This window comes from Hippocampus bargibanti, linkage group LG16 (assembly GCF_051943395.1).
Source record: "Hippocampus bargibanti isolate YZ-2025 linkage group LG16, ASM5194339v1, whole genome shotgun sequence".
NCBI classification, from domain to species: Eukaryota; Metazoa; Chordata; class Actinopteri; order Syngnathiformes; family Syngnathidae; genus Hippocampus; species Hippocampus bargibanti.
Window position 1 is genome coordinate 247,869 of NC_142749.1, and position 27,590 is coordinate 275,458.

General features: G+C 46.5%; 1 protein-coding gene across 1 annotated transcript; it reads left to right on the forward strand.

Annotated features, from left to right (window-relative positions):
• On the forward strand, window positions 1–27,440 carry LOC148886025 (fasciculation and elongation protein zeta-1-like). Its single transcript, XM_089016539.1, has 5 exons — window positions 1–292; window positions 2,783–3,135; window positions 17,993–18,080; window positions 25,293–25,379; window positions 27,207–27,440. The coding sequence occupies exons 2-5, from the start codon at window positions 2,813–2,815 to the stop codon at window positions 27,423–27,425; spliced, it is 717 nt and encodes a 238-aa protein (XP_088872665.1). The 5' UTR covers window positions 1–292; window positions 2,783–2,812; the 3' UTR covers window positions 27,426–27,440.
• The last annotated feature ends 150 nt before the right edge of the window (window positions 27,441–27,590 follow it).

Below are 27,590 nucleotides of genomic sequence, written 5' to 3' on the forward strand. Positions count from 1 at the left end.
GGTGCGCAGGCGCTGGGTGAGCTGGGCCCGACCGCCTATTGATGGAAAAACAAGGAACTGTGGGAGGACAGATAAGGGCAGCTGTGGGCAAACGTGTGAGGGAAGGGATCCAGACAGAGCTTCAAGACATCTCCATTGCCTTCATTCTTTTGAGGATTGCTTCTTATTCACTCTGGTTTTGAATGTAGCATTTGCTCCTCGGTGAGATTTGCAACAGCAAGGCTGAGACACCCCCAGTCCTATTCTGCGAAGGTCTTGCCACCAAACAGGAACATCACATCCTCCACTGCAGGTATTTATCCGTCTGCTATTCATTTCACCGTCAGCCGGCCATGATGACCGATGTGATTGTTGTTCAACATCACCATCGCAGACATCATTCCCTCCATCTTGTATTCCTCTTTTCTTGCCCCCCACCCTTTCCTTGTTTTCTCTCCCTGATGAGCTCATGACATACACTTGCGTGTCATCCATTACTCCCTCCAAGTGACACCTACATCCAAACACTGATTCAAAGCGGAATCCATCTTAGATGCTAGCAGAAATGTACTGTATATAAACACCAGAATATATTTAGCAACATACCCAGTGAAATATTTTGCAAACAAAGAGCTTTAAGGTATGGCTTTGAATGAGAATAGTCCACCATTGTAATGATTCTTTAAGCAAAACAGGATCTGTTTTTTTTTTTAAATCCAGACACTCTGTAAAAGCGATGGCAAAGTCCTTTTCATTGGAAATGGGATTGGTGCTTTTCCACGTCTGCATCACTGGATCTGATCCGCTTCTCTATTTGTAAAGGCTTGATAGAAATCTGCTGGCACTCCTTCTCATCACACACTTGGATGTGCATCTCACACATGTATCATTTGCTTAATTTTAACTAGGTATGTACTGCACGTGTCACTGATGTCAATTGATGGACCAACAGGTCTGTAACCAAAAATCTGCATTCATCCAACTTTTGTTGCATTTCTACCCTGCACTTTAGTTCCGCACATGCTCATTGCTTACGTACTGTAATAATGGAAAACGATTAAGGCTACGCCCCCTGAAAGCACTCTGTACTCCTCCGTTACAAAGACTGAAGAACAACCATCTGCATTCGCACTCACACCTCGGGATAATTTAGAGCATATGTATGTCATATGTAAACCACAGTAAGTATATGTCTTTGCAGTGTCCTCATCATTCACGCCTTTAGCCATGAGGTTTTCCAATAGTTTCACTTAAATGTGAATTATGAAATGGTTTTTCACAGTATACAGTTGACAATTGTATTTTGTCATGCTTAGAATATCTTGTTTTCTATCCTTTCACCCCCACCCCCCACCCCATCCCCTTTCAAGTTGCTGCTGTGGACTGCAAATGTCCCCATTGTGGGACGAATAAAGGTTTTCTGATTCTGATTCTGATCCTCAGGAAAAAAGTGATCGCAATTCCGTCTTTCTCTCACTCTACTGATGTTTGTCTTGGACATTTTCGAAGGATTGTTAAAAGCCGACAAAAACAGACATCCTTTGTTTAGTTATTAACAAAACTCCAGGATTCAAAAAACAAAACACTTCTTAGAAAGAACATGAAAAGAGGAGGGGAGATTAGGATGTAGTTAAAAGTTAAGAAGAACATCATTTTTATTCTTGAGTCTTAGTTTTTTACAATAGGCAAAACCCACATTTGTTGTGTAATTTGTAACATGTATTAGTTCCACGTTTTGATGCATTTGTATGCTTTAGAAAACATTTATGCCTGAATTTTGGGGGGGCTTGGAACAGATTAAGGAATTTACATGGAACATGCGTCTCTACTAACTACATTTTCTTGTTAAAAAATGATTCCTTCATTTTGTATATGTTGTTGTGCTACATCATCTCAAAGCTGCCTGCAGCTGCCAAGCAGTGAAGATTTTGCCCGTTCATCTGATACAGAACATGCTGCTGGCATAATGTCCTTTCATGTGGGAAACTGCACAATTATCTCCGTAAAAATTGCTCCTCGAGTAAAATTAAACGCTTGAATGGGAAAGTGGAATGTTGGGCAAGGAAGAAGGGAGATCATTGTATCCATTCGCTATCTATTAGAGAGCTAGCTGGTTGGCTATCTGTTGGCTGGCTAGCTGGTTAGCTGACTATCAATTGGCTATTTATTAGCCAGCTAGCTGGCTGGCTATCTATTAGCTATCTGATGGTGCTTACAAGTGAAATGTATTATTATTATTATTTACCTCCATACATTTAGAACAACACTGTACCATGTACCAGTACTATTGAATGTAAATCGATGAATACCCTTTTATTGAAGATGTATTTTGACAAATATCATGTTCATGTTTCAGAAACGCATTGGTGAAAATTTCAGTGTAGGTACTTCATTATTTCTGGTCGAGCACAAAAGCCACGTGATTGCAACTCCCTTTGGGACAAGGTCCCCTCCTGGTAGATCCACTTCCATTGCTTCTTTGTCTCGACAAAAGCACAGTCATGCCATTCCTCATTCGGTTGGGAAAGACATCATTTAGGAGACGTCTGCTAAATCAGTCAGTTGAGCAGATGGGGACTGTTTTGGCACATCAAAGTAAAATTTAATACCCTTAGACAAAAGAGAAGAGCAAACAAATGGTTGCATTCTACTTTGAACGCCATTCTGTCCACCTTCGTGTATGATGTACATCCTGGACAATGACGGACCCTCGCACCTAATGTATTTTGCAGTAAAAATTGTTATTAAAACGGTTAATCTAGTGCTGCTCTGAGACATTTGTACACTTGTCTATGTCCTGCAGGTCTCAAAAACTGACCCAACAAGGGATACCATGGAAGCCCCTCTTGTGTGTTTGGATGAGGAGTTTGAGGACCTCCGGCCTTGCCGTTTAGAGGAGTTTGACCACCTGGCACTCAATCCCCCCTCATACACCACCAGCACCGTCCCATTGGTCTCCATCACCCGAGAGGATTTCTCTGAGCTGGAGAACTTTTCTGAGATGATGAGCTTCAAGTCGATGGAAGACCTGGTCAACGAATTTGATGAGAAGCTCAACGTCTGCTTCCACAATTACAACACCAAGACCGAGAACCTGGCACCGATACGCAACCAGTCACAAAATCAAGAGGATGAGGAGCGGCTGCAGGATGAAGAGTAAGTGTGATATACAAACTTTGTACTATTTTGTTTAGTTTGGTCGTCAAGAGCTCCATGGTAAATTTTTCAGTTTCATCACTAGTATGCTGACACCGTTCAGGTTTCCAAAAAAGACAGCAGTGCAAAATGATTGCTGTTTTTTATTTATTTATTTTTATTTTAGAATGGAATTACTTGGAAATAGTGTTTTCATTGCGCATGATATACGTCGAGTTATGAAATTCATTTTATAGTTGTCAACATGTCCCAAAATATCATGAAAAACATAATCGCAAAATCAGGGAGACAGCAATGGGCATTTGAGTCGGTAGACACCATCCTGATTTCTTCGAGAAAATGTGAAACACACACAGAGTGAGATGGGCTGGGGTACAACTCCAAAATTATTCTCCCATGGGGGAGGTGCAACGTATCTGGAGAAAAGCACCTCAGTAGTGACAAAAAAACTCTGAAAGACTTGCATCTCTGAAAGACTTGCAATTTGGAATGTTGCATTTGATGGTGCTGAATTTTGGGCATCCATAGACGTTTAGGCTCAATGGTGGAATTTCATGTTTTTTGGGCAGGTTGGTTCGAACGTTCCAACTAACAAAAATTCATTCAATCTCTTTGTGAAGTGGATCACCAGCCAACCATTGATGAGGAACCATTGGAAAAGAACAATCTTCCATTATTTACTTTACCTGCAGTATACAATATGTCACGTCACTTGAGGCTCGAGGGCTGGGCTCGAGTGACGAAAGGAAAGCGGGGGGTGTGGATCCGAAATACACGGCGAGACAGATACTCGTATACAAAAGTCTTTACTGAGGCACGCATAAAAAAGGACAGCAGGATGAGGTGAGTGAGGGAGATCGGTGACAGCTGATCTGACGGCACGGAAGTCCAGGATGGCTTTCAGAATACTCCGACGGCGCCAGAATGGCGCGATCGGTAGATATAGTCAGAAGGCACAATCAAGGGAATGACAGTCAGCTGTGGGGACCCAGGTGCGTGATGATGGGAGGGGCCGTCTCCCGGGAGCAGCGGAGGAGGTGACAGGAGGGGCGGGGCGCGCCCAGGACGGCGACGAGATGTGACAGTGCCCCCCCCTCAACGGACGCCTCTTGGCGGCCCACCAGGTTTGGAGGGGTGAGCCGCATGGAACGCCCGGATGAGAGATGGGTCGAGGATCCAGGCACGTGGGACCCACTGTCGTTCCTCCGGTCCATAGCCCTCCCAGTCGACCAGGTACTGCACTCCTCTGCCCATGCGCCTGGAGTCAATTATCTCCCGCACGGTGTAGACCGGTCCGTCGGCCAACATCCGGGGGGGAGGTGGGGGGGTGGGCGTGGGGGCTAAGGAGCAGGTTTCCACTGGCTTGAGGAGGGAAACATGGAAAATGGGGTGGATCCTCATGGTGGGTGGCAGCCGGAGCCTCACCGAGACCGGGCTGAGGATGGCCTCGATGGGGAAGGGACCCGTGAAGCGTGGGCCCAGCTTGGCTGAAGACCCTGCCAGCCGAAGGTCCCTCGTCGACAGCCACACCTCCTGCCCGACCTGGTAGTTGGGTGCCTGTCTCCGGTGACGGTCCGCCACCCGCTGGTTCCGGGATGCGGTGCGTGTCAGGGCGTCCCTGGTTTCCTTCCAGACTCGGTGGGCCCGTCTGAGGTGATGTTCAATAGACGGGACCTCCACCTGGCCCTCCTGAGTGGGAAACAAGGGCGGCTGATAGCCACAGGCGGACATAAATGGGGACCGACCTGTGGCTGCGGAGACCAGGGAGTTGTGGGCGTACTCCCCCCAGGGTAGGTGCAGGGCCCACGACGCCGGGTTGTGGAGGCACACGCACCGGAGGGCCGCCTCCAGGTCCTGGTTCTTCCTCTCCGTCTGTCCGTTGGTCTGGGGATGGTATCCAGACGACAGGCTCGCCGACGCCCCTAGGGACCGACAGAAACGTTTCCATACCTTGGACACGAACTGCGGTCCCCGGTCCGACACGATGTCCGTCGGAATCCCGTGGAGACGGACGACGTGGTTAACCAGGAGTTGAGCCGTCTCGATGGCGGACGGCAACCTGGTTAACGGGACGAAGTGGGCCGACTTGGAGAATCGGTCCACAACGGTAAGGACGACCGTCTTGCCACGGGAGGGGGGGAGGCCTGTCACGAAGTCAACGGAGATGTGGGACCAGGGTCTGGACGGTACCGGTAGCGGCCGGAGGAGTCCTGCCGGGGGCTGATGGGAGGCTTTCCCACAGGCACAGGTCGGGCAGGCCTTCACGAAGAGGGTGATGTCCCTCCGGAACCCCGGCCACCAGAACCGTTGGGCGATGAGTTGGATCGTCCTGTTGACCCCCGGGTGACAAGCTATCTTGGAGGTGTGCCCCCAGACGAGCACCTCCGTGCGAAGAGGGGGGGGGGACGAACAGGCGATCCTTAGGACAGCCCCTGGGGATGGGGGTCGTCCCCTGGGCTTGCTGTACTTTTCTCTCAACCTCCCACCTCAGGGCACCCAGGATGCGTTGGGCCGGCAGGATGTTGGTGGTGGTCTCCTCCCTTTCTGCCGGCTCATGGATGCGGGATAGGGCATCGGGCTTGGTGTTCTGTGACCCTGGGCAGTAGGTGAGAGAAAAGTTAAACCGGGTGAGGAAGAGTGACCATCGGGCCTGTCTTGAGTTTAGTCTCTTGGCCGACCGGATGGCCGCCAGGTTTTTATGGTCCGTGAAGACTGTGAAGGGGTGTTTCGCTCCCTCAAGCCAGTGTCTCCATTCCTGAAGGGCCAGGACGACCGCCAGCAGTTCCCGGTTGCCGACGTCATAGTTGGCCTCGGCGGGGCTGAGCCGGCGGGAGAAGAAGGCGCATGGGCGTAGCTTCTGGTCCATGGGAGAGCGCTGGGATAGGACGGCCCCTACTCCGGATTCGGATGCGTCAACCTCGACCGTGAACGGGAGATCCGGGTCGGGATGACGCAGAACTGGGGGGTTAGTGAAGGCAAGACGGAGGCGGTTGAATGCCCCCTCTGCGTCGGGCGTCCACCTGAAGGGGATCTTAGAGGACGTGAGGTTAGTGAGGGGGAGTGCCTTCTGACTATACCCGCGGATGAAGCGGCGGTAGAAGTTGGCAAACCCCAAAAACCGCTGAAGCTGTTTGCGCGTCTTCGGGATCGGCCATTCCACCACCGCTTTAGTCTTAGTAGGGTCGGCCCTGAGCTGCCCCCGCTCCACGACAAACCCTAGGAAGGACAGAGAGCGGACATGGAACTCGCACTTCTCTGCCTTCACGTAGAGCCGGTTTTGCAGGAGCCGCGCCAGGACCCGTCGGACGTGTTGCCGGTGCTCCTCTGCAGAACGAGAGAAAATAAGAATGTCATCCAGATAAACGAAAACAAAAACATTGAGGAAGTCCCTGAGCACATCGTTGATCAGATTTTGGAATACGGCGGGAGCGTTCGTGAGTCCGAACGGCATCACCAGATATTCAAAATGTCCTAATGGTGTTTTAAATGCAGTTTTCCATTCGTCCCCCTCCCGGATGCGGACCAAGTGGTACGCACTGCGGAGGTCTAATTTAGAAAAAATGGTTGCGGACTGAAGGGGCGTGAAGGCTGAGTCCATGAGGGGGAGGGGGTATTTGTTACGGATGGTGATGTCGTTCAGACTCCGATAATCGACACATGGACGCAGGGTTCCGTCCTTCTTGTCAATAAAGAAGAACCCTGCGCCCAGCGGAGACCGAGACGGCCTAATGAGTCCCGCCGCGAGGGAGGAGTCTATGTAAGTGCTCAGGGCTTCCCGTTCCGGTTGTGAGATGTGGAAAAGTCTGGAGTCCGGTAATGGAGCCCCTGGCTGCAAGTCAATAGCACAGTCATACGGTCGGTGGGGCAGCAGGGATTGGGCGTTGTCCTTGCTGAACACCTCCCGCAGGTCGTGGTAGCAGTGTGGCACGCCCTTGAGGCAGATGGCCTCCGGCGGTCCACCGCGGGAGGCGTCTCGCCCTGCCGTAGCCGACCGTAGGCAGTTGGCGTAGCAGTAGGGGCTCCAGCCCTGAATGGTGGGGCCCTCCCAGGAGATTGACGGGTCGTGGGTATTGAGCCAGGGGAGACCCAATACCAACGGCGCATTCCGGGAGGGCATAACTAAAAATTGGCGGTGCTCGACGTGGTTCCCCGCCACCCGGAGTTTGAGCGGGGCCGTGAGGTGGGTGACTCGGGCCAACAGTCTGCCGTCCAGGTCGACCATCTCCTTAGGGGGGTGGAGATTGATCAGCTGGCAGCCCAACGAGTCCGCCAGCTGGGGGTCAATGATGCACCCGTCGGCCCCAGAGTCCACTAGGGCCCGCACGGTTTGGGAGCTGGACGGGCCGATTAATTCGCTGTCCAGCTCCAACCGTGTAACGGGGGTAGTGGATTTGACCTCCAGAGGTCGCTGTGGTCGCCGTCTTGCCGGGGACTTGCGTGGACCTGAGGTCTTCGCCTGGGGGCCTTGGGTGCGACGAGCCCCGGGGGTGGTGTGGTCGTACCCCCCCCCTACGATCATGGGTTCGGGGGATTCCTCCAGGCGCCGCACACGCTCGCTGCCGGGTGTGGGAGATCTGGACCGGCTGCGTGGCTGTCTGGGCCGTCGGCCGCGCTGCTCCCTCTGTCGCTCCCGAAGGCGGTGATCCAGGCCGATGACGATGGCGACCAGGTCGTCGAAGGTGGTGCCCGCGTCGCGGGTAGCCAACTCGTCCTTGAGGTCGGTGTTCAATCCGCGACGAAACACCCCCCTCAACGCTCGGTCGCCGTAGCCGCTGCCAGCGGCCCGGATGCGGAAGTCGACGGAGTATTCCGCGGCTGAACGGGCCCCTTGGACGCAGTCCAGTAATCTCCCCTCCGCTTCGGACTCCGTCACCGGGTGATGGAAAACCCGGCGTAACTCGGCGATGAAGTCCGGATACGAGGTGCGCAGCTCCGTTCGGGATTCTCGGATGGCCAGCACCCACGTCTCGGCTTCTCCCGTGAGCAGGCTGGTGATGAAGGCTACCTTCGCCTCATCGCTAACGCAGGCGTATGGATGTTGCTCAAACACGAGCGTGCACTGCATTAAAAACTGAGCGCAACGCCCGGTCTCGCCTGCGTAGCGGGAGGGAAGGGGAAATTGAGGAGCGTGCCTACTCACGGGCGGGGAAGACTTGATCGTGAGAGCGGAAATGCGTGCCTCAGCCGCCTCGAAGCGTTGAGCCAGCCTGGTGGTAATTTGGCTGATTTCCGCGATGGCTCGGGCCAGCTGGCTTGAACGCTCCGCTTGCTCGGTGAGGGCGGCGAGATATCTGTCTTCGCCGGCGGGATCCATGGTTGGTCGGAGTATTATGTCACGTCACTTGAGGCTCGAGGGCTGGGCTCGAGTGACGAAAGGAAAGCGGGGGGTGTGGATCCGAAATACACGGCGAGACAGATACTCGTATACAAAAGTCTTTACTGAGGCACGCATAAAAAAGGACAGCAGGATGAGGTGAGTGAGGGAGATCGGTGACAGCTGATCTGACGGCACGGAAGTCCAGGATGGCTTTCAGAATACTCCGACGGCGCCAGAATGGCGCGATCGGTAGATATAGTCAGAAGGCACAATCAAGGGAATGACAGTCAGCTGTGGGGACCCAGGTGCGTGATGATGGGAGGGGCCGTCTCCCGGGAGCAGCGGAGGAGGTGACAGGAGGGGCGGGGCGCGCCCAGGACGGCGACGAGATGTGACACAATATACAGTCCCACTCAAGCACTTCAGGCACACTTACTCATGCAAAAAAGGAGAAAATGAAGTGTCTACCTGAACTGATATTTTATCTCCTAACCTGGAGCTTCAGTGTTGCTCTAACATGCAAATGGGAAAATTGATAAGCTCCACATATCGATCATTTGACGGTCAGGTCCTCGGCTAAGCTTTGACTTTGAACCCGTTTTGGATTTCATTTTTACAATGACAGTCAAACTATGACAAAAAATCAGCTAATACCCAATAAAACCTTTTAAAAATTCGGTCAAAAAATCAGTCAGAAGTGGCAACCCCACTCTGCACTTCCCCCTGCGGACTCCATGTTGAAATATTCACTGCACTGTTGTGTGCTTTCCTTTTCTGGAACACGATCTGTCTGCCCATGTCACATCATCCCGCATTGCTGCGAGCTTGCATCGTCACACTCTGTGGAGTGACTGCGAAAATCAGGTTAAAAATAGCCTTGTTGTGGGCACAAAGAAAAAGAAAAATGTGCTGTGATATTTTTAAATACAAGTCACTTATTATTGGTCTATCAACGAGAATGCAGATGAGATCTGGGCATTCCTATTCAGTTTATGGTCAAAACTGAATGTGAATCCTTTGAATGTGAATTTCCTTTCGGATTTTGCCTTCAAGAGTCACCACAGCAAATCAGTGTCCTCCATTAAATCCTGTTTTCTGCATCCTCTTCTCTCTCACTAGCTACCTTTATGTCCTCTTTGACAACATCCATAAACCTCCACTTCTGCCTTATTTCCTGTCTCCTGCCAGCAATTCAAGTCTCAGCATCCTTCTCCCAATATATACACCATCTCTCTTCTGAACATCCATCCATCCATTTTCTGTACAGCTGTATCCTTATTAGGGTCGCAGGAGGTTCTGGAGCCTATCCCAGCTGTCTTCGGGCACGAGGTGGGGGACACCTTGAATTAGTTGCCAGCCAATCGCAGGGCACATCTTCTGAACATGCCCAAACCATCTCAGTCTGGCCTCTCTGACTTTCTGTCCAAAACCTCTAACATGAGAATCATCCGTCTGATATACTCATTCCTGATCCTATCCAACCCAGTCACTCCCAAAGAAAACCTCAAGATAATGATGGAGAATAAGAAGTGAGCACATTTAAAAGTTTCATGTTGTTATATGCTTAGTGAACATGTATGACTCGAATACACAATTGAAGCACAGACAACCTGGGGTCAGTCTGAGGTCAACAGACACAGCTTGTTAAACTGTCATCTTCATTTAGGAGATCTGGCCTTGGACATAATTTAGGACTTTGGAAATGTCTTTATCACCGGAGTAATTTACGACTTGAAACTCCTTCACAGGAAGAGCTAATTAGCCAGGTTACGAATTTATCATTTCATGGAAAAGACAATGTTTGATTGCTTATAGCTGTTTGTGCTTAAAACTCAAGAGGTGTGGTATTCTGATCAAGAAAACTGTTTTACTAATGTATCACTTTAATTTGCATATAAAGTGGGGCCTCGGTTTACGAACACCTTGCCTTACGAACTTTTCGGTTTACGAACGTTACATTTTTGAAAATTAATATGCACTATTTTCGCGATACACACACCCGACCACGGCTGGCGGAGTAATCTTTGGCGGAAGAAGACAAAAGCACACGACCGAACAGCGTCCCAGCTGGCCTACGTTTCCACACCCCCTTTCTATGAGAGCACACGTCGATCGTCTTCAACGATACTTTTGCCGTTATGTGAACGAAAAAGATGTCACCACAGGCTCGTGTTCAGCCGAAGAAGACACAAAACAAAATAACAGTAGAGGAGAAGGAGATTATTGTGAAACACGAACAAGGTGTGCGTTTGTGGCGTCATATGTGCACACCGCGGCTGTCATGTGAATCTCAGCCTGACACATCTCCCACGCTATGTGTCACTACCCTGAGAGGAACTTTCTACGACCATTCTACAAATAAGGAGCCCGGTACCGTCCACAATTGCTAACATCCTTTGCAAAAAGCTTGACACAAAGGTGTTATTTAGTCAATGCTTTCACGTGACTAATGACACCGAAATTGTCACGTGCGAGTTGACAGCCACTTTTCGCCTTACACACTCTGTCTGGGAACCAATTAAGTTCGTAAGCCAAGGTCTCACTGTACTCTCAATAAATAGCTTGGCAGAGGGCTGCAGAATTCAGGCGTCTGTCATGAATGGCTGCGTCTCCTGCCGGCATGAAAAGACAATCTTTCTGTGTTCGAGCCTTAGTCCACACTGTCCGATCGAACATCTCTGACACATATTCATCTCTGCTGCCCTAGCTCTGCTTCCTGTGTATGTATGTATGTATGTATGTATGTATGTATGTATGTATGTATGTATGTATGTATGTATGTATGTATGTATGTATGTATGTATGTATGTATGTATGTATGTATGTATGTATAGTGTATATACAGTAAAGTCTCGTTATATCGATATCGGTTATATCGATAGTACCGCTTATTACGATACTATTTTCATTTCCCTTGCATATTTCTAGTCTTTTTATGTATAATTAGTACCGTTTAGTACGATACCCGGTTATTACGAAAATCTGGTTATTACGGTGCTCCTTTTCATCCCCGCCGGCCATTTTTGTTGTTTATATCGATATATCCGTCGCGCCATTGGTCAACTTGGTCACGTGTCTTGTTACGTGAGCCGCCATCGGTCGCGCCATTGGTCGACTTGGTCACATGAGCCGCCATCGGTCGCGCTATTGGTCGACTTGGCCGTGTGACTTTGTCACGTGTCACGCCATCAGTCGCGCCATTGGTCGACTTGGTCAGGTGACTTGGTTACGTGCCCAGCACCCGTGTAGCAGAGCCATTTTCATTTTCAGACGCTAGCTCGTGTGTAGCAGACGAGATTGAAGTGTTTGTGTTAAAAGGTAAAAATGGGAAGCAGAAGAAGATTGATGACTTTTTTAAATTGTATACATAATACAGTAAGATGTAAGCGTTGCAGTTTCCCTGTTGTCTTATGTACATGCCCACTGTACTGTATATGAATGCAATCGTTTTTTGCAACAATGTTTCTTGTTTTGTCTGCTGAAGCGCGATGATTTTGAAAATTATTAACATTCCATACTGTGTATTAAAGGACAGCCGATGTCACTTTTTATTCAAATGCAAATAAAAATGACTTCACGCCAAGACGTCTTGCATTGCTTGTGAATCCAAACAATGGCTTCAGATTCGGATAATATGCTTTCTTGTTACACATCCAGTTATGAATCTGTTTCAAATACACTGTAGTTCTGAAGATTAAAGCATACATGTTTACAATCATTAAAGAATGATATGTGCCATTTTGAGGTAACATTGGGGGAACATCTCTCACCCAAAAAAAAAGGGAGCTAATGGCCAGCTCCGTTTCTTATATGGCGCTTGGCTGCCCTCTTTTGGCAGCTTTTGTTTAATGCAGTTCGGCGCAGGATCGGATATATCGATAGTCCCGGTTATATCGATATTTTTTCGGACTCCCTTGAATATCGATATAACGAGACTTTACTGTATATCAGAATATGGGGAACACAGGATGAGGTACTGGAAGAGGGACCACCATGGGAGGAAAAGCCCCTACACGGGATGTACCACCGAACGACAACTGAAGTGGCTGATCTCTAGAAGTCTTATCAGTGACTAGACAGAGCTGGCCTAAAGGACAGCACATATGCACTCATCCTGGCTGCTCAAGAGCAGACCCTGAGCACCAGAGCCATAGAGGTACGGATATACCACACCAGGCAAAGAGGCACCTGAGGCAATCCAACACATAACTTCAGGGTGTAAGATGTTGGCAGGGAAAGCCTACATCAGGGGTGTCAAAGTCATTTTTTGCCGCGGGCCACATTGTAGTTATGGTTTCCTCTCGAGGGCCGTTATGAATTTGGGGAACCCATTAGAATGTTGAAATCCCTTCAAATATTACATATAGAGCACACAGCAAATTAATGAATAACTCGTTTTCAAATCTGAAGTCAAGAATAATGACTTTTATTGTGGTTGACATCCAAAAATATGAAATTTTGGCTCAGATTTTAGCAATCATCATGGAATTTAACAAGTTTGATTTGCTTTCACGGGCCGAAAAAAATGATGTGGCGGACCGGATTTGGCTCGCGGGCCTTGACTTTGACACCTGTGGCCTACATGGAGCGCCATAACCAGGTGGCTGGCATAGTCTACCGAAACATCTGTGCAGAGTATGGACTGGAAACCCCAAGGTCAAAATGGGAAACACCTCCCAAGGTGGTGGAGAATGACCGAGCAAAGATCCTGTGGGACTTCCAGATACAGACTGACAAGATGGTAATGGCCAACCAACCAGATATTGTGGTCATAGATAAAGGGCAGAGGAAAGCCGTTGTCGTGGACGAGCGGTCCCGAGTGATGGAAACATCAGAAAGAAGGAACATGAGAAACTCGAGAAATACCAAGGGTTCAGGGAGGAGCTGGAGAGAGTCTGGAAGGTATAGGTGAAGATGACAGTGGTGCCTGTGGTGGTCGGAGCGCTCGGGGCAGTGACCCCCAAACTCGACGAGTGGTTGCAACAGATCCCGGGAACATCGGATATCTTGGTCCAGAAAAGTGCAGTGCTGGGAACAGCACGGATACTGCGCAGAACCCTCAAGCTTCCTTGACCCGAGCTAAAAAATAGGGGACGGACACCACCCAATGGGGGTGAGTCGAGATTATTTTTTTTATTTTTTTTTATTTTTGTATAAACAACTTCAGATGTTGTTAAAGCGCTGTATAAATCAATATTTATTCTATTGAAAGTTACCATTAAACAACACAAATACACCTTTTATGTTTAAAACAACCAATCAACTTTATTTTGTGAAGGCCCTCCTATCCTAATGCTAACAGATCATGGGAAACACTATTAATGTGCCAACATTGAGTTTCGAGAGCTTCAGGGTTTTAAAACTTTAATGCTACTAACATTTGAACAAAACAGTGATGCCACGCATGTAAACAGATAATATCACAATACTCAGGCATCCTGCATTTTCTATTCTCTGCAAAAAGCCAGTAATATTACAGGACGCTTACTAAGCCACAGTGGTCAACACATACATCCTAAGCACAATGAATTGAATAGAACAATAAAATCGCAATTTAAACACATATTATTGAATTTTGTACTATAACCTCCCCCATTACATGAATTAAATACTACAATATGTAAAATCCACACTATAGAAGTACTAGAATAAAACATTCTCCCTTGGCATGTTTTCAGAACTTGAGTTTTCTAAGATTTGCAAACTCAGTATTTTAGTCATGCAAACACATATCAAAAATTATGATATTTAGAAAGATCCTCATAGCTAAAAAATATTGTACAAGTCAAAGTCAAAGTCAAGTCAAAGTCAGCTTTGTCAAATATGCTAATATGCATGACATACAGCACAGATGACTTTAACAAACATAATAAACAGGAAAACGGCAATTTGCCGGGAGAGGGGAGCCGCTGCGTGTTCACGCGCCGCCATCTTGCGAAAAAATAATTGAAAAAATATAACAACACAAAGATACAGAGTCATTCATTCTTCAGGACTTGCTGTACCCTCTTTGTGATGACATGAATCAGTTCTAGATGAAAGAGGAGAGGATCAAAGCATCCATGTCAGCAGTGGATCAGGGACGTCATGGTGGAATTTGCACGTCTACTACAAGCTAAATGTTGTTTCTTTGGGAGTGACCAGGTTGGATAGGATCAGGAATGAGTATATCAGACGGATGATTCTCATGTTAGAGGTTTTGGAGAGAAAGTCAGAGAGGCCAGACTGAGTTGGTTTGGACATGTCCTGAGAAGAGAGAGCGACTATATCGGGAAAAGGATGCTGAGCCTTGAACTGCCAGGAAGGAGACCGAGAGGAAGACCGAAGAGGAGGTTTATGGATGTGGTCAAAGAGGACATGAAGGTAGCTGGTGTGAGAGAAGAGGATGCACAAAACCGGGATAGATGGAGGACATTGATTCACTGTGGCGACCCCTGAGGGGAAAAGGCGAAAGGAAAAAAGAAGAAGACTACAAGCTAAATGTTGAACGCAAACACGAAGCTGTAGCATCCATTGACGAAAAGACATTCATGTAACATTGTACTGATCCCAAAATGTTTTAAACTTAACTCATTCACTGCCATTCACAAATGTATTCGGAAATTGAATACATTGTATGACGTAGAGCGCCACTCCCAAATTTGTTGGGGTTTTGTTTTTTCATGCTTGCGGCCAATAAAGCGCTGGCCTTGGCCTCTGGCAATGTGTTTTTCTTTTCCACAAGGGGGCAGAATTTCCCTTTCCATGTTTGTGCTTTGTTCCAGGTTCAGCTGTTGTTAAAGCGCTATACAAACCAATATGTACGTATGTATTGGATTGTATTTTGGAATTTAGGAATTAACTCTTTTCTTACTAATGAAACAAAAGAGTAAGGTTTCTGACACTGTATTGAATGTTTATGTCGTCGTAAAACTCAATATTCTGTGGGTCCTGGAATTCAAGTGACAATGACAAAAACCCTGGCACTGGAGTGGACACATTTTTGCACATATATGGCAGTGAATGAGTTAACTTGTCATCTCATAATCTGCATCAATAATCATACCCAAAGATGTATTTCACAAAATAGACTTAACCAACATCCATCTTTTTATTTGGATGTGAAAAGTAGTGTTACATTGGAAATAAATGTATAGTAATAGCAATAGTAATACATGTAACATCCGACTTACGACCGGGTTCCGTTCTGACAAAACGGTCGTAAATCGAAAAGCATTCAAAATGGCTGACGCAAGGTTTATACGACAGGATAGTAGACGATGTTATTCTCCCTCCGCCGGGTGGCATCGGCCGGCGCCTAGCAGCTGACTTAGAACTGGTGCGAACCAGGGGAATCCGACTGTTTAATTAAAACAAAGCATCGCGAAGGCCCGAGGCGGGTGTTGACGCGATGTGATTTCTGCCCAGTGCTCTGAATGTCAAAGTGAAGAAATTTAACGAAGCGCGGGTAAACGGCGGGAGTAACTAGGACGAGGACCAGGCAGTACGACGAGGGGGGAGGAAGACCCCGGCAAGCACTAACAGATACGAAGGTAGCCCCCCAGAGTGAAAACAATGCGAGACAGTGGGGCCCCCGGGATGGTAATACGGGCCTTACCCCGCACGGGGGCCGCTCGCAGTACCCGGGGGACAGGTTCGCTGTCAGCCAGGGGCACCTAACCCCGAAGTGGTACACAAGGTCGCTAGAGATGGGATGACACCAAAGAACACGACGCCCCGACTCAGCATCACTGAGAGGATTTTGACTGAACGCCTCTAAGTCAGAATCTGCCAGTACGACAGTAGGTACAGGCATTTAGCGCATGCGGCCGGTAGAGGAAGCCCCCATCTGCGGGATTATGACTGAACGCCTCTAAATCAGGATCCCGCCTAGACGCGCCGATACTGTGGCGCCGGGGAGGTCACGCGGAACGGCGCTCGACACTGGGCCGGGGTGCTCCCGGATGATGGGGGCACCCTCTCCAGTTACCTACACCGCATGCCTATCAAAGACTCGGTGCTAAATGACCTGTAAACGACCTGATTCTGGGTCAGGGTGTCGTAAGTAGCAGAGCAGCTCGATCGCTGAGATCTATTTAAGCAATGTTTTCTATTGAATACTATTATATACCAAAATGTTGACAGTTCATTTATAAATATTATAACTTTTAGTGTCATTTTAATAATCTCCAATCATTCTGCTGACCCAAATACGCACGGTTTACCACGCATGTGAGCTTTCCAAAAATCGATTTCCTTGCCAACGGAGAAGTCACCCAACACATGCTCTGACTCAGGCGGATGCCGAAGCAAAAAAGTTTTACCGGTTACCCTCTCCCGGCCGTACCCCGCGCTGATGTGCGGCCCGACCCAGGGGTCACGGTCTGCGCCTTTTTGAGACAGCAGAACAGGCGCAGACCGTGAGCCCGACGCAGCGTTTGCGTCGCGGCGATCCCACCCGCTCGAGCGCCGACACTCAACGATGCCTCGGCGTCGGTGGACACCCCCCCCACATTTATATTTGATTATTCCCCTGGTCCTCTATTTGGGACCAGTGCTTTGTATTGTCCCTTGATAAATCATCCTGCACGGACTTCTGTCTCTGTCGCTTACTTGGGTATCCAGACATTCAATTTTGCGCTAACAAGTCGGCTGCTCTCTGCCACGTTCGGAACGTGACAGATCTAAACAAGAAGGACCATCTCGAGTCTTTTATTCTACCAAATTAGTTCAACAGCGTTGCAGGCTGTAGCGGTGGCAGCCATAAATTTTTTTAAAAAGGTATGGCGGTCGTAGTCGTAAGTACGGGTGGTCGACTCTTAACTCACGCCGGTCGGAAGTTGGATGTCACCTGTATAGTAAACTTAAATAAACAACTAACTAACTAACTAACTAACTAACTAACTGCATAAGTAAATGAATGCATAAATACATAAATGCATAAAACTAATCATTTCAAGGCACAATGCACCATGCGAAAAAGAAACAATGTAATTTTTTTTTATGAGTTGGATGGTGCCTACATACTGTCGTGAGTTGAATCACATTCACTGTGTGTCCGAGCTGAGCGTGGGCAGCACCAAGCAGGTCTTGAGACAGCCTCTCAGTGGAGGATGGGGAGGGGGACAAAAACCGGATAGCTCTGAAACAAAGGCTGTTTCTCTCCCAGTTGATGTCATTCCTTCTCAAACAGACGCTTTACACTGCTGCTGCAGCAACCACCGACAGTGTTTATTGGGTCCATTTCTCCTCCGTATTTAATCTCTAACACTTTTGCAATGTTCATGTTTTAAATCACTGCTTTGTTCATTTGCAGCCCACAGCTCTGATGAAATGCAAATGCCAATGTGAATATGTTAAATGTTTACCAGTGAGTGAGCGTGCGGCAATGTACCGAGCAGTAAGCAACATGCTCAACTCTGGTCTACTCCTGTCACGCAACGCTCCAGTTTAATCACATGTTGAAAAAACAGCTTGAAATAGCTTGAGTTCAAGCTTGACGCAAGTTGTCTGTTGCCTAAAAAGAGCTTTTTCACGTGAACATTTCTGTTTCCGTTGCAGTGTATGGTACGCTCTAACTGACAATTACATAGCTGCGTGGGACGATCCCGACTCAGTGGGATTCAACGGAAATCTTCCCGACAAAGAGGTAGGTGCATGTGACTGATTATCACCTTTACAATGAGTGGTCACTGAACCCATTTACATGTTCTTTCCTGGATTGAGTCGAGTGACTGATTATTTTCTGCTCGTTTCATTGACTTTTACAATAAGGCATACTGTATTGGCCGTATTTTCAACATTATAAGGGGCACCTAAAATCATAAAATATTCTCAAAATAGCCGAAAATCCACCTTACAATCTGATATATATCTTAGATATGGTTCAATATTTGGATTTCTTGGATGTATTGTTTTAAATGCTCTGACCATCGCTTTGTAACAGCATGAAAGCATCATCGATTGTGTTGTTTTTGTTTTTGTGTGTAGTTTCATCTAGTGCAGGGGTGTCAAACTCATTTCACATCGTGCGCCACATAGGGCCTCAGTAGATGTCAAGTGGGCCGGACCATTAAAACTTTACCATACATGCTATAAATAACGAAAATATTATTGATATCTTTCGTTAGTTTTGGTGTAAAGAAGCACAAGAACATTAGAAAAATGATGACATTTATGAGTATTTCGTATGGATGAACAAATGTACAATTTACTTGTGTCATTCACACATATGCATTGCAAATGATCCCGATGATTCTACAACGGCACAAAACATGAACAATAAATTGGTATCTAAAAATATAATAATGCACTTTAAGATGAAATGAGATTTATAAAGAAAGGAATTTTTAAACCATTGTTTTTGTTCCTGATACTTCGCATCTTTTGGCCTGTACAAGCGCATCAATAATAGCAGGCGCCATGTCCTGACCAGCCGACACGTTCACAATGTCATTTAAGTGCTTGTTCGTGAGCTTTGAACGCATTTTTTTTTGTTTTATTGACATTGGATTGGATTTGCCTTTATTAGTCTCGCAGTGGCGAAATTTCACAGCAGCAAAGTTAGGAAAGGAATGAATAGAGGAGCTGCTGGAAAGGCAGCCACTGTCGCGGCGCCGTCTTAAAGTCAAAAGAACAAAAAAATAAAAAAAACAACTAAATAACAAATAACATGACAACACAAAGACACAGAGAGTCATTCAGCCAGAGCTGTTAATCAGGGGTACCCTGGTAGTATATATTGAGAAAAATGGTCCAGACCGCCGGAGGCAAATTTGCCCTTCAAATCTGCATCACATTGCAAATCAATTATTTCTAGCTGGATTTCGACCGGTCGAACAGAAGCTTTAACAGTGAAATGTGAGCAAAAAACTGAAAATTCTGTCTCAAATTCACCAAATACACGAAAAAGTTTCTCCCACAGTAATCCTGCAATCTTGTCTTGGTACCGCCTCACTTCCGCATTAGGTCTGGTCACACACACACATCTCTCAGACAGGGGAAATGAGCGGGGTTGCCACTTGCCAGTTGCGTGTTGAAACCGCGGTTGAAAAAAAATGACTGGGTTGAAAAAAAATAGTTTTCTTCTACGTTGATCGAAACAGCAACACTCTGCCCTTTAGTGGACAATACGTGAATTGCACCTCATTAAAAATGTGAATTGCATGTCGTTTGTGCATGTTTCCACTTTGTGCGGGCCTGATTAAACCTCCTTGGGGGCCGGTTCCGGGCCGCGGGCCGTATGTTTGACACCGCTGATCTAGTGGATGCGCAATGAAACCACAGCTACTGTCGTTGTCACGTCCGCTCGAGGAGTGGTGACGGGACTCGGGGGACGACGGGAGGTGGTTAAGGTTGGATCCAAAATACACGGTGGAGACAGTGATTCCAAAAAAGAGTCTTTACTGAGACACATATGGCATGAACAGAAAAATAGGCAAGGTAGAGGGCAACGACAAAAAACAGACCTGCGTGCGGAGGGGTGACGGGGAACTTCCTGGAATACACCGACAACAACTGAACGGTAAGGGTGGCTTTTATAGCCAGAAAGCACAATGAAGGAAATGGGGAACAGGTGCGTGAGTCAGGAGAGCCAGGAAGGGAGGGGCTCGCTCCAAGGAGCAGCGGAGGAAGAGACGGGAGGGGAGGGGCACGCTCCTGGCGTCGACGAGGATGTGACAGTTGTACACATCCATAAACCTCCTCTTCGGTCTTCCTCTCGGTCTCCTGCCTGGCAGTTCAAGGCTCAGCATCCTTCTCCCGATATAGTCACTCTCTCTCCTCTGTCGATGAGAAGGTTTCTTCAGCCGTCATCTGTACAAAAGTGAAGGTTTCGGACGTTTCGCCTCCTATCCAAGAGGCTTCGTCAGCGAACTAAAGTCTGACTGGTCGTAACGGCCCTATTTATATATCCCTAATGTCCAGACCTGGTGGCGCCGGACACAGCTATGATAGATCCCTACTCTCAGGTTAGGGGGGCAGAGGACCCCTCCCTGTGGCCCCACTGATTGTTCCTACATTCCTGACTAACGACTGTCCTATTACCCCCACTCCCCCCGGTATCACCTCATCAGCATAACGACCCTCATCAGCATTACGAAAGTTGCCTAACGTGTTTTGCCTAAGCAGGCTATCGTATGAGCGATCCAAATTGAACCTCACCCCACCAGACCGGTTTAATGAAGGATTTTGTTGTTTTATAAGAATCGCTCCTTTTACCCCCCTTTCAAACCATCTATGTTCTTTCGCTAAGATTTTAACCTCATTGTCGTCAAATGAGTGGTTGCTAGCTTTTAGGTGCAAATGTACTGCCGATTGAGGTCCACTAGTATTATCCCTGCGATGTTGATAAAGTCTTTTTTTGAGAATTTGTTGAGTCTCCCCAATGTACTGCTCTTTACAATTTTCATTCTTACAATGTATGGAATAAACTACATTACTTTGTTTTTCATTTGGTAGCCTATCTTTTGGATGCACTAATTTTTGCCTTAACGTGTTTATCGGTTTGAAATAAGTGGGAATTTTATGTTGCCAAAGGACTCTTTGTAATTTTTCAGAAACTCCTGCAATGTACGGTACTGCTACTCCTCTCCTTTTTGTATCTTGAGAATTATTGGTTTCATTCCCTATTCTTTCTTTCTGACATTTGTTGAATGACCACTGAGGGTACCCACTGTTTGTGAGTGCTCTCCTGATATGTTTTGACTCCTTTTCTCTACCTTCAGTGCTAGTTGGTATTAGTTTAGCCCTATGCTGGAGGGTTCTGATAACTCCTAGTTTGTGTTGTAAAGGGTGGTTAGAGTCAAAAAGTAAGTATTGGTCAGTGTGCGTAGCCTTCCTAAAGACTTCTGTTTTTAGCGCTCTGTCCTCTTTTAAAATCACTTTACAATCCAAGAAGGCTAGTTGGTTCTCTTGAATGTCCTCACGAGTAAATTTAATGTTGAAGTCTACAGAGTCAACTCTGTATGGTGAGGTTCAACTCTGGTGGGGTGAGGTTCAATTTGGATCGCTCATACAATAGCCTGCTACCCACAGCTCTGTTTCCTGTCTTTTCTTCAGTGGCACTGTCTCCAGTCCAAACATCATGGCTGGTCTCACCACTGTTTTATACACTTTTCGTTTCATCCTAGCTGAAACCCTTCTATCACACATCACACCTGACATTTTTCTTCAGTCGCTGCAGCCTGCCTGGACACACTTCTTCACCTCTTTTCCTCACTCTCCATTGCTCTGGACAGTTGACCCCAAGTACTTAAAATCCTCCACCTTCTTTATCTCTTCCCCCTCTTGCACTTGGATCCCTCTCATTCACACACATATATTCCGTCTTGCTGCGACTGATCTTCATTCCTCTCCTTTCCAGGGCATATCTCCACATCTCTAGTTTCTCCACCACCTGTTCCCCGTTCTCGCTACAGATCACAATGTCATCTGCAAACATCATGGTCCAAGGAGATTCTTGTCTAACATCGTCTGTCAGCCTGTCCATCACCATAGCAAACAAGAAGGGGCTCAGATCTGACCCCTGGTGGAGTCCCACCTCCACCTTGAATTCCTCCGTCACACCGACAGCACACCTCACAACTGTCTCACAGTCATGATACATGTCTTGCACCGCTCTGACATACTTTTCCGTCACTCCAGACTTCCTCATGCAATGCCACAGTTCTTCTCTGGGCACCCTGTCATACGCTTTCTCCAGATCTACAAAGACACAATGCAATTCCTTCTGACCTTCTCTGTACTTCTCTATCAGCATTCTTAAAGCAAGCACTGCATCTGTCCTACTCTTTTTTTTTTGCATGAAGCCACACTGCTGCTCACAAATGTTCATTTCTGCTCTTAGTCTAGCTTCAACTACTCTTTCCCAGGGTTTCGTTGTATGGCTCATCAACTTTATTCCTCTGTAATTAATACAACTCTGCACATCTCCTTTGTTCTTAAAAATGGGCACGAGTACACTTCGTCTCCATTCTTCAGGCATCTGTTCACCATCTAAGATGTTGTTGAATAACCCAGTAAGGAACACCACTGCCACCTCTCCAAGACATTTCCATACCCCGATTGGTAAATCATTAGGCCCGAGTGCCTTTCCCCCCCTTCATCCTCTTCAGCGCCCTCCCCACTTCATCCTTGCTAATGTTTGCTACGTCTTGGTCCACAACAGTCATGTCTTCTACTCTTTGTTCCTTCTCATTTTCCTCATTCATCAATTCTTCAAAGTATTCTTTCCATCTTGCCATCACACTATCGGCACCTGTTAATACATTGCCATCTCTATCCTTAATCACCCGAACCTGCTGCAGGTCCTTACCATCTTTGTCTCTCTGTCTCGCCAGCCTGTAAAGATCAGTCTCTCCTTCTTTGCTGTCCAGACGAGCATACAAGTCATCATAGGCCTCTTGTTTGGCCTTTGCCACCTTTACTTTAACCGTGCGCCGCATCTCCTTGTACTGCTGTCTACTCTCGTCCGTCCTCTCAGTGTCCCACTTCTTCTTTGCTAACCTCTTTCTCTGTATACACTCCTGCACCTCCCCATTCCACCACCAAGTCTCCTTATCTACCTTTCTTCCACTCGATACACCAAGTACTTTCCGACCTGTGTCTCTGATTATGTTCGCTGTAGTTTGCCAGTCATCTGGAAGGACCTCTTGCCCACCCAGTGCTTGTCTTACCTCCTTCCTAAATGTCACGCAACACTCTTCCTTTTTCAACTTCCACCATTTTGTCCTCACTTCAGCCTTTGGTTCCTTCACCTTCCTCACTGCCAGCGTCATCCTACACACCACCAACCTATGCTGTCTGGCTACACTCTCACCAACCACTACTTTGCAGTCACTGATTTCCTTTAGATGGCGCCGTTGACACAAAATGTAGTCTACCTGTGTACTTCTGCCTCCACTCTTATAGGTCACCCTATGTTCCTGTCTCTTCTGAAAGAATGTATTCACAATAGCCATTTCCATTCTCTTAGCAAAGTCAACCACCATCTGTCCTTCAGCGTTCCTCATCTGGATTCCAAACCTGCCCATTACCTCCTCATCATCTTTGTTTTCTGCGCCAACATGTCCATTTAAGTCTCCACCAATTACAACCCTCTCACTTCTCGGGATGTTTTGTATGACTTCATCAAAGTCCAACCTTCTCCGCCAGCTCACATCCTACTTGTGGGGCATACCCACAAACAACATTGAACATCACGCCTTCAATTTCTAGCTTCAGACTCATCATTCTATCTGAGACTCTTTTTACTTCTAAGACATTCCTAACAAAGTCCTCTTTTAAGATAACCCCAACTCCTTTTCTCTTTCTGTCTTCACCATGATAGAACAACTTAAATCCTGACCCTAAACTTCTAGCCTTGCTCCCTTCCACTTGGTCTCTATGTCAACCTTCCTTCTCTGCATCATGTCAACCAGCTCTCGACCTTTACCTGTCATTGTTCCTACATTCAAAGTTCCTACTCTTAGTTGTATATTCTTGGCGTTCCATTTGTCTCATTTCCTCCGGGCACACCTCCCTCCTCTCCTTCTTCGACCAACAGTAGTCCATTTTCCACTGGCACCCTGAAGGTCAACAGTACCAATGGCGGCCGTTGTTAACCCGGGCCTCGACCGATCCGGTATGGGATTCATAGGTTTGATTCGCATATTTGTTTTGGCAATTTTTTTTACGTCGGATGCCCTTCCTGACACAACCCTCTGTATTTATCCGGGCTTGGGACCGGCACAATAAGACACTGGCTTGTGCTCCCTTGTGGCTACATTAATAATAATAATAATAATAATAATACTTATTATTATTATTATTATTATTATTATTATTATTATTATTGCTACTACTACTAATAATAATAATTTCATGTCAGGGTGAGATCCATTGCTGGCTGGTCCATTCTTTTGAAATGCACAGAATGATGCTGACACAACTTGCACAACCAATCAGTCGACAATTCATCTGAAAACCTCCTCCTACCTCAATAGAATGTTGCCTAGATTTAGGGATGGATGATTTGATTGATGCAGTTTCAGACAGCTTGTTGGAAAGAATTTTCAGCTTTGAAAAAATAAATATGAAAGGAAGTACAGTAAAGTCTCGTTATATCAATATTCAGGGAGTTCGAAAAAATATCGATATAACCGGGACTATCGATATATCCGACCCTGTTTGCAAATTTTCTCCGTGCGTGCATAGAAATAGTATCGATATAACCGGGACTATCGATATATCCGATATCGATATAACGAGACTTTACTGTATATGCACCAAACAGTTTTGGATTGGATTGGATTTGCCTTTATTAATCTCACAGTGGATAAATTTACATTTCACAGCAGCAAAGTGATGAATTTTGGTACTGAGCAGAAAATGAATAATAATTAAAAAAACAATCAGTATAAAAATAATTAATCTGATCTCATATTTTATATATTTCCTGTTCGATAATTTCAATTTTTAATTATCTCATGAAATAATCGGTTGTCTAGATACACATATTTTATAATGCATAAATATTATTATATTATATTAATAATTATTTATTGTCTTTACCAAGTATGTTTTTTCTTTATATTATATATAAAATACTATATATTAAATATTTAGCAAAATAAAACATTTTACATTCTAAGATGCATTTATTAATTTTTAGATGCATTGCCAAGTTACAATGAGACTAATTACTCATGTAATTCTAACTAAAATAGTGAACAATTGTACACCATTTAAAATGGGAAAGAGTTCCCATTTTATTTACTAAACAGACCACACAATGTCATGTTTGACTTTTTAAAGCTAAAACAGAGCTCATGCCACTCAGTTCATTCTATCCGCAAAGCTCTCTTTTATTTTGTCTCTCCAGATCCATGAAAAGGAGGAGGAGGAAATGAATGAAAAGAACGACAATGCCAACTGTCTGAATGAAGAGCCTCTCATCACAGCAGATCAGGTGCGTGTTTACGTTGGCTGCCTTCAATTTATCTTAGTAAAAAAATATAATAAGCGACACACAGAGGTCCGTCCCGACTCAAGGTGGTCACAGTAATAACATACCTGCCAACTACTCCGGTTTTGCCAGAAAAACGACGATTTTCATAAGGCCATTCCGGGTTATGGGTTAATAATGAAAATTATGGTTTCCAATAAAAACAATAAATCAGAAATTGTCAAAAACATAAGTAGTCAACATTCATTCAAAACACGAGAACATGCGATTGGCACAGTGCCAGCTTCCCTTCAATGAATTGCGCGTGCACGTGGTTCCTGCAATCGAGACTGAAGGGTTAGCATCGTTTTTAGCATTATCGTGTAATGGCGTCTGCTGGAGAAAAATCAACAAAAAGTGTGAAAAGTAAAAGAAAACTACTGTCGTTTTGTGAGGAAAACTCCCGAGCATTTCCAGGAGTTATACTTCTATTTTTAAGAAAATGTGAAAATTACTTGAGTTTGAGTTAACCTCAAGCATCCGATTTACGACCAAACAGTCATAAGTCAAAATGGCCGTAAGTCGAAATCCATTCAAAATGTTGAATAGAGACTCGGTGCTAAATGACTTGCACACAATCTGATTCGGACGGCACGGGGGCGGGTGGGCGTTGGTCTGCGTCGCCGGTGTTCGGTCTTCTCCCCGGCCTTACCCCGCTGTCCGCACCGACGCGCGGCCCGACCCCGCAGTTGTCTGCGGCGCCGACGCACTCGACCCGCCACCTTGCCCCGAAGCAGAACGAACTGTCTCAAGGAGGCGGCGAACTGTCATCGCGTCTGCAGCGAACTGTCATCGTGTCGGCGGCAATGCAGCAGCGGCAGTTGGCCCACCTCCGCGTACACGCCGCCGCGTTCTCGCCGCCGCAATCTCGCCGCCGCAATCTCGCCGCCGCGTTCTCTCCGCCTCCTTCCCGCCGCCGCGTTCTCGCCGCTGCGTTTTCGCCGCCGCGATGCCGCCGTGTTCTCGCCGCCGCAATCCCACCGACTCCATGCTACCAACGCGATGCCGCCGATGCATCCTGCGAGCGCCGACGCCCACTCGCCTCGGCGCCCACTCGCCTCGGCTTTCGCCTTGGACGGTGGACACCCTCCTCCGGTGCCATTACACGGTCGATTGCTGTGTGAGAGTGAGATGCTGGCTGGCCAAAATTGTTGTTTGCGTATATCTTTGACATTGTTCAACATTTGTATGGTGTTTTAGCCTCATTTTAAGTAGCTGTCATGTTAAAAATCATGTGGCTTCAGGGGTGCTTTACCCCCCACCCCCCTGCACCGACCAGGGCCAGTGGCCTCAGGACCCCTGCATATCACTAGGCTTTTCTGGTTTCAAAGGTTGGCAGGTATGTGATAACATGAATCTGCCAAAAGTAATGATGTCAATACATATTTTTCTAAGGGGAGTCGTTAGCATCATCTGAGCGAAACGAATAATAATCCATCCCATTTTACTATCCACTTTGTCGCTGGCTAAGGACGTGGGGGGGGGGCTGGAGCCTATCCCAGCCGTCTCAGTCGGCATGTTTTTGGAATATAGGAAGAAACCAAAGCACCCAGACCCGCAGGCACGGGAACATACAAACTCGATACAAGAAGGTCCGAGCTGGAATTGAACCTGGTGCCTCTGCACCGAGGTCAACTACTCGATCACGAGGCCGCCCATGATTTATAATGAATGAAGTCATCAGTAAAATAACTCTGTCACCCTTGCAACAGCCATAGACTGCAGCTAGATGACTCAAGTATCCTCTCATTTCATCCAGTCTTTGTCTTGCTTTTTCTTTCTTTCTACAAGGTCATTGAAGAGCTAGCAGAGATGATGGAAAACTCCCCAGACCCTTGTGAAACCGAAGAAGAGGATGAGGAGGAGGGCAGCCATTGCTCCCCCAGGACTCGCTTGTCCCTGCTGGATGAGATCCGTCAACTATCCCAGGCCTCCAACAACAACTGCTCTTATGAAGGTGGAACCAACATTTACATTAATTATATATGCAACAGTGCTTCAAGGGTGTAATAGTTTAGGATTTTTCATCATAGTTACTTTTCTGATGTAATTTTAGTCATTTTCAATTACTTTTTCGTGCAGGTTTGGTATTTTCACCATTTTTCTTTTTAACTAATCGCTAGTTTTCAGATTATTATTTTTTTCATTATTCATTCATTCATCTTCTGGACCGCT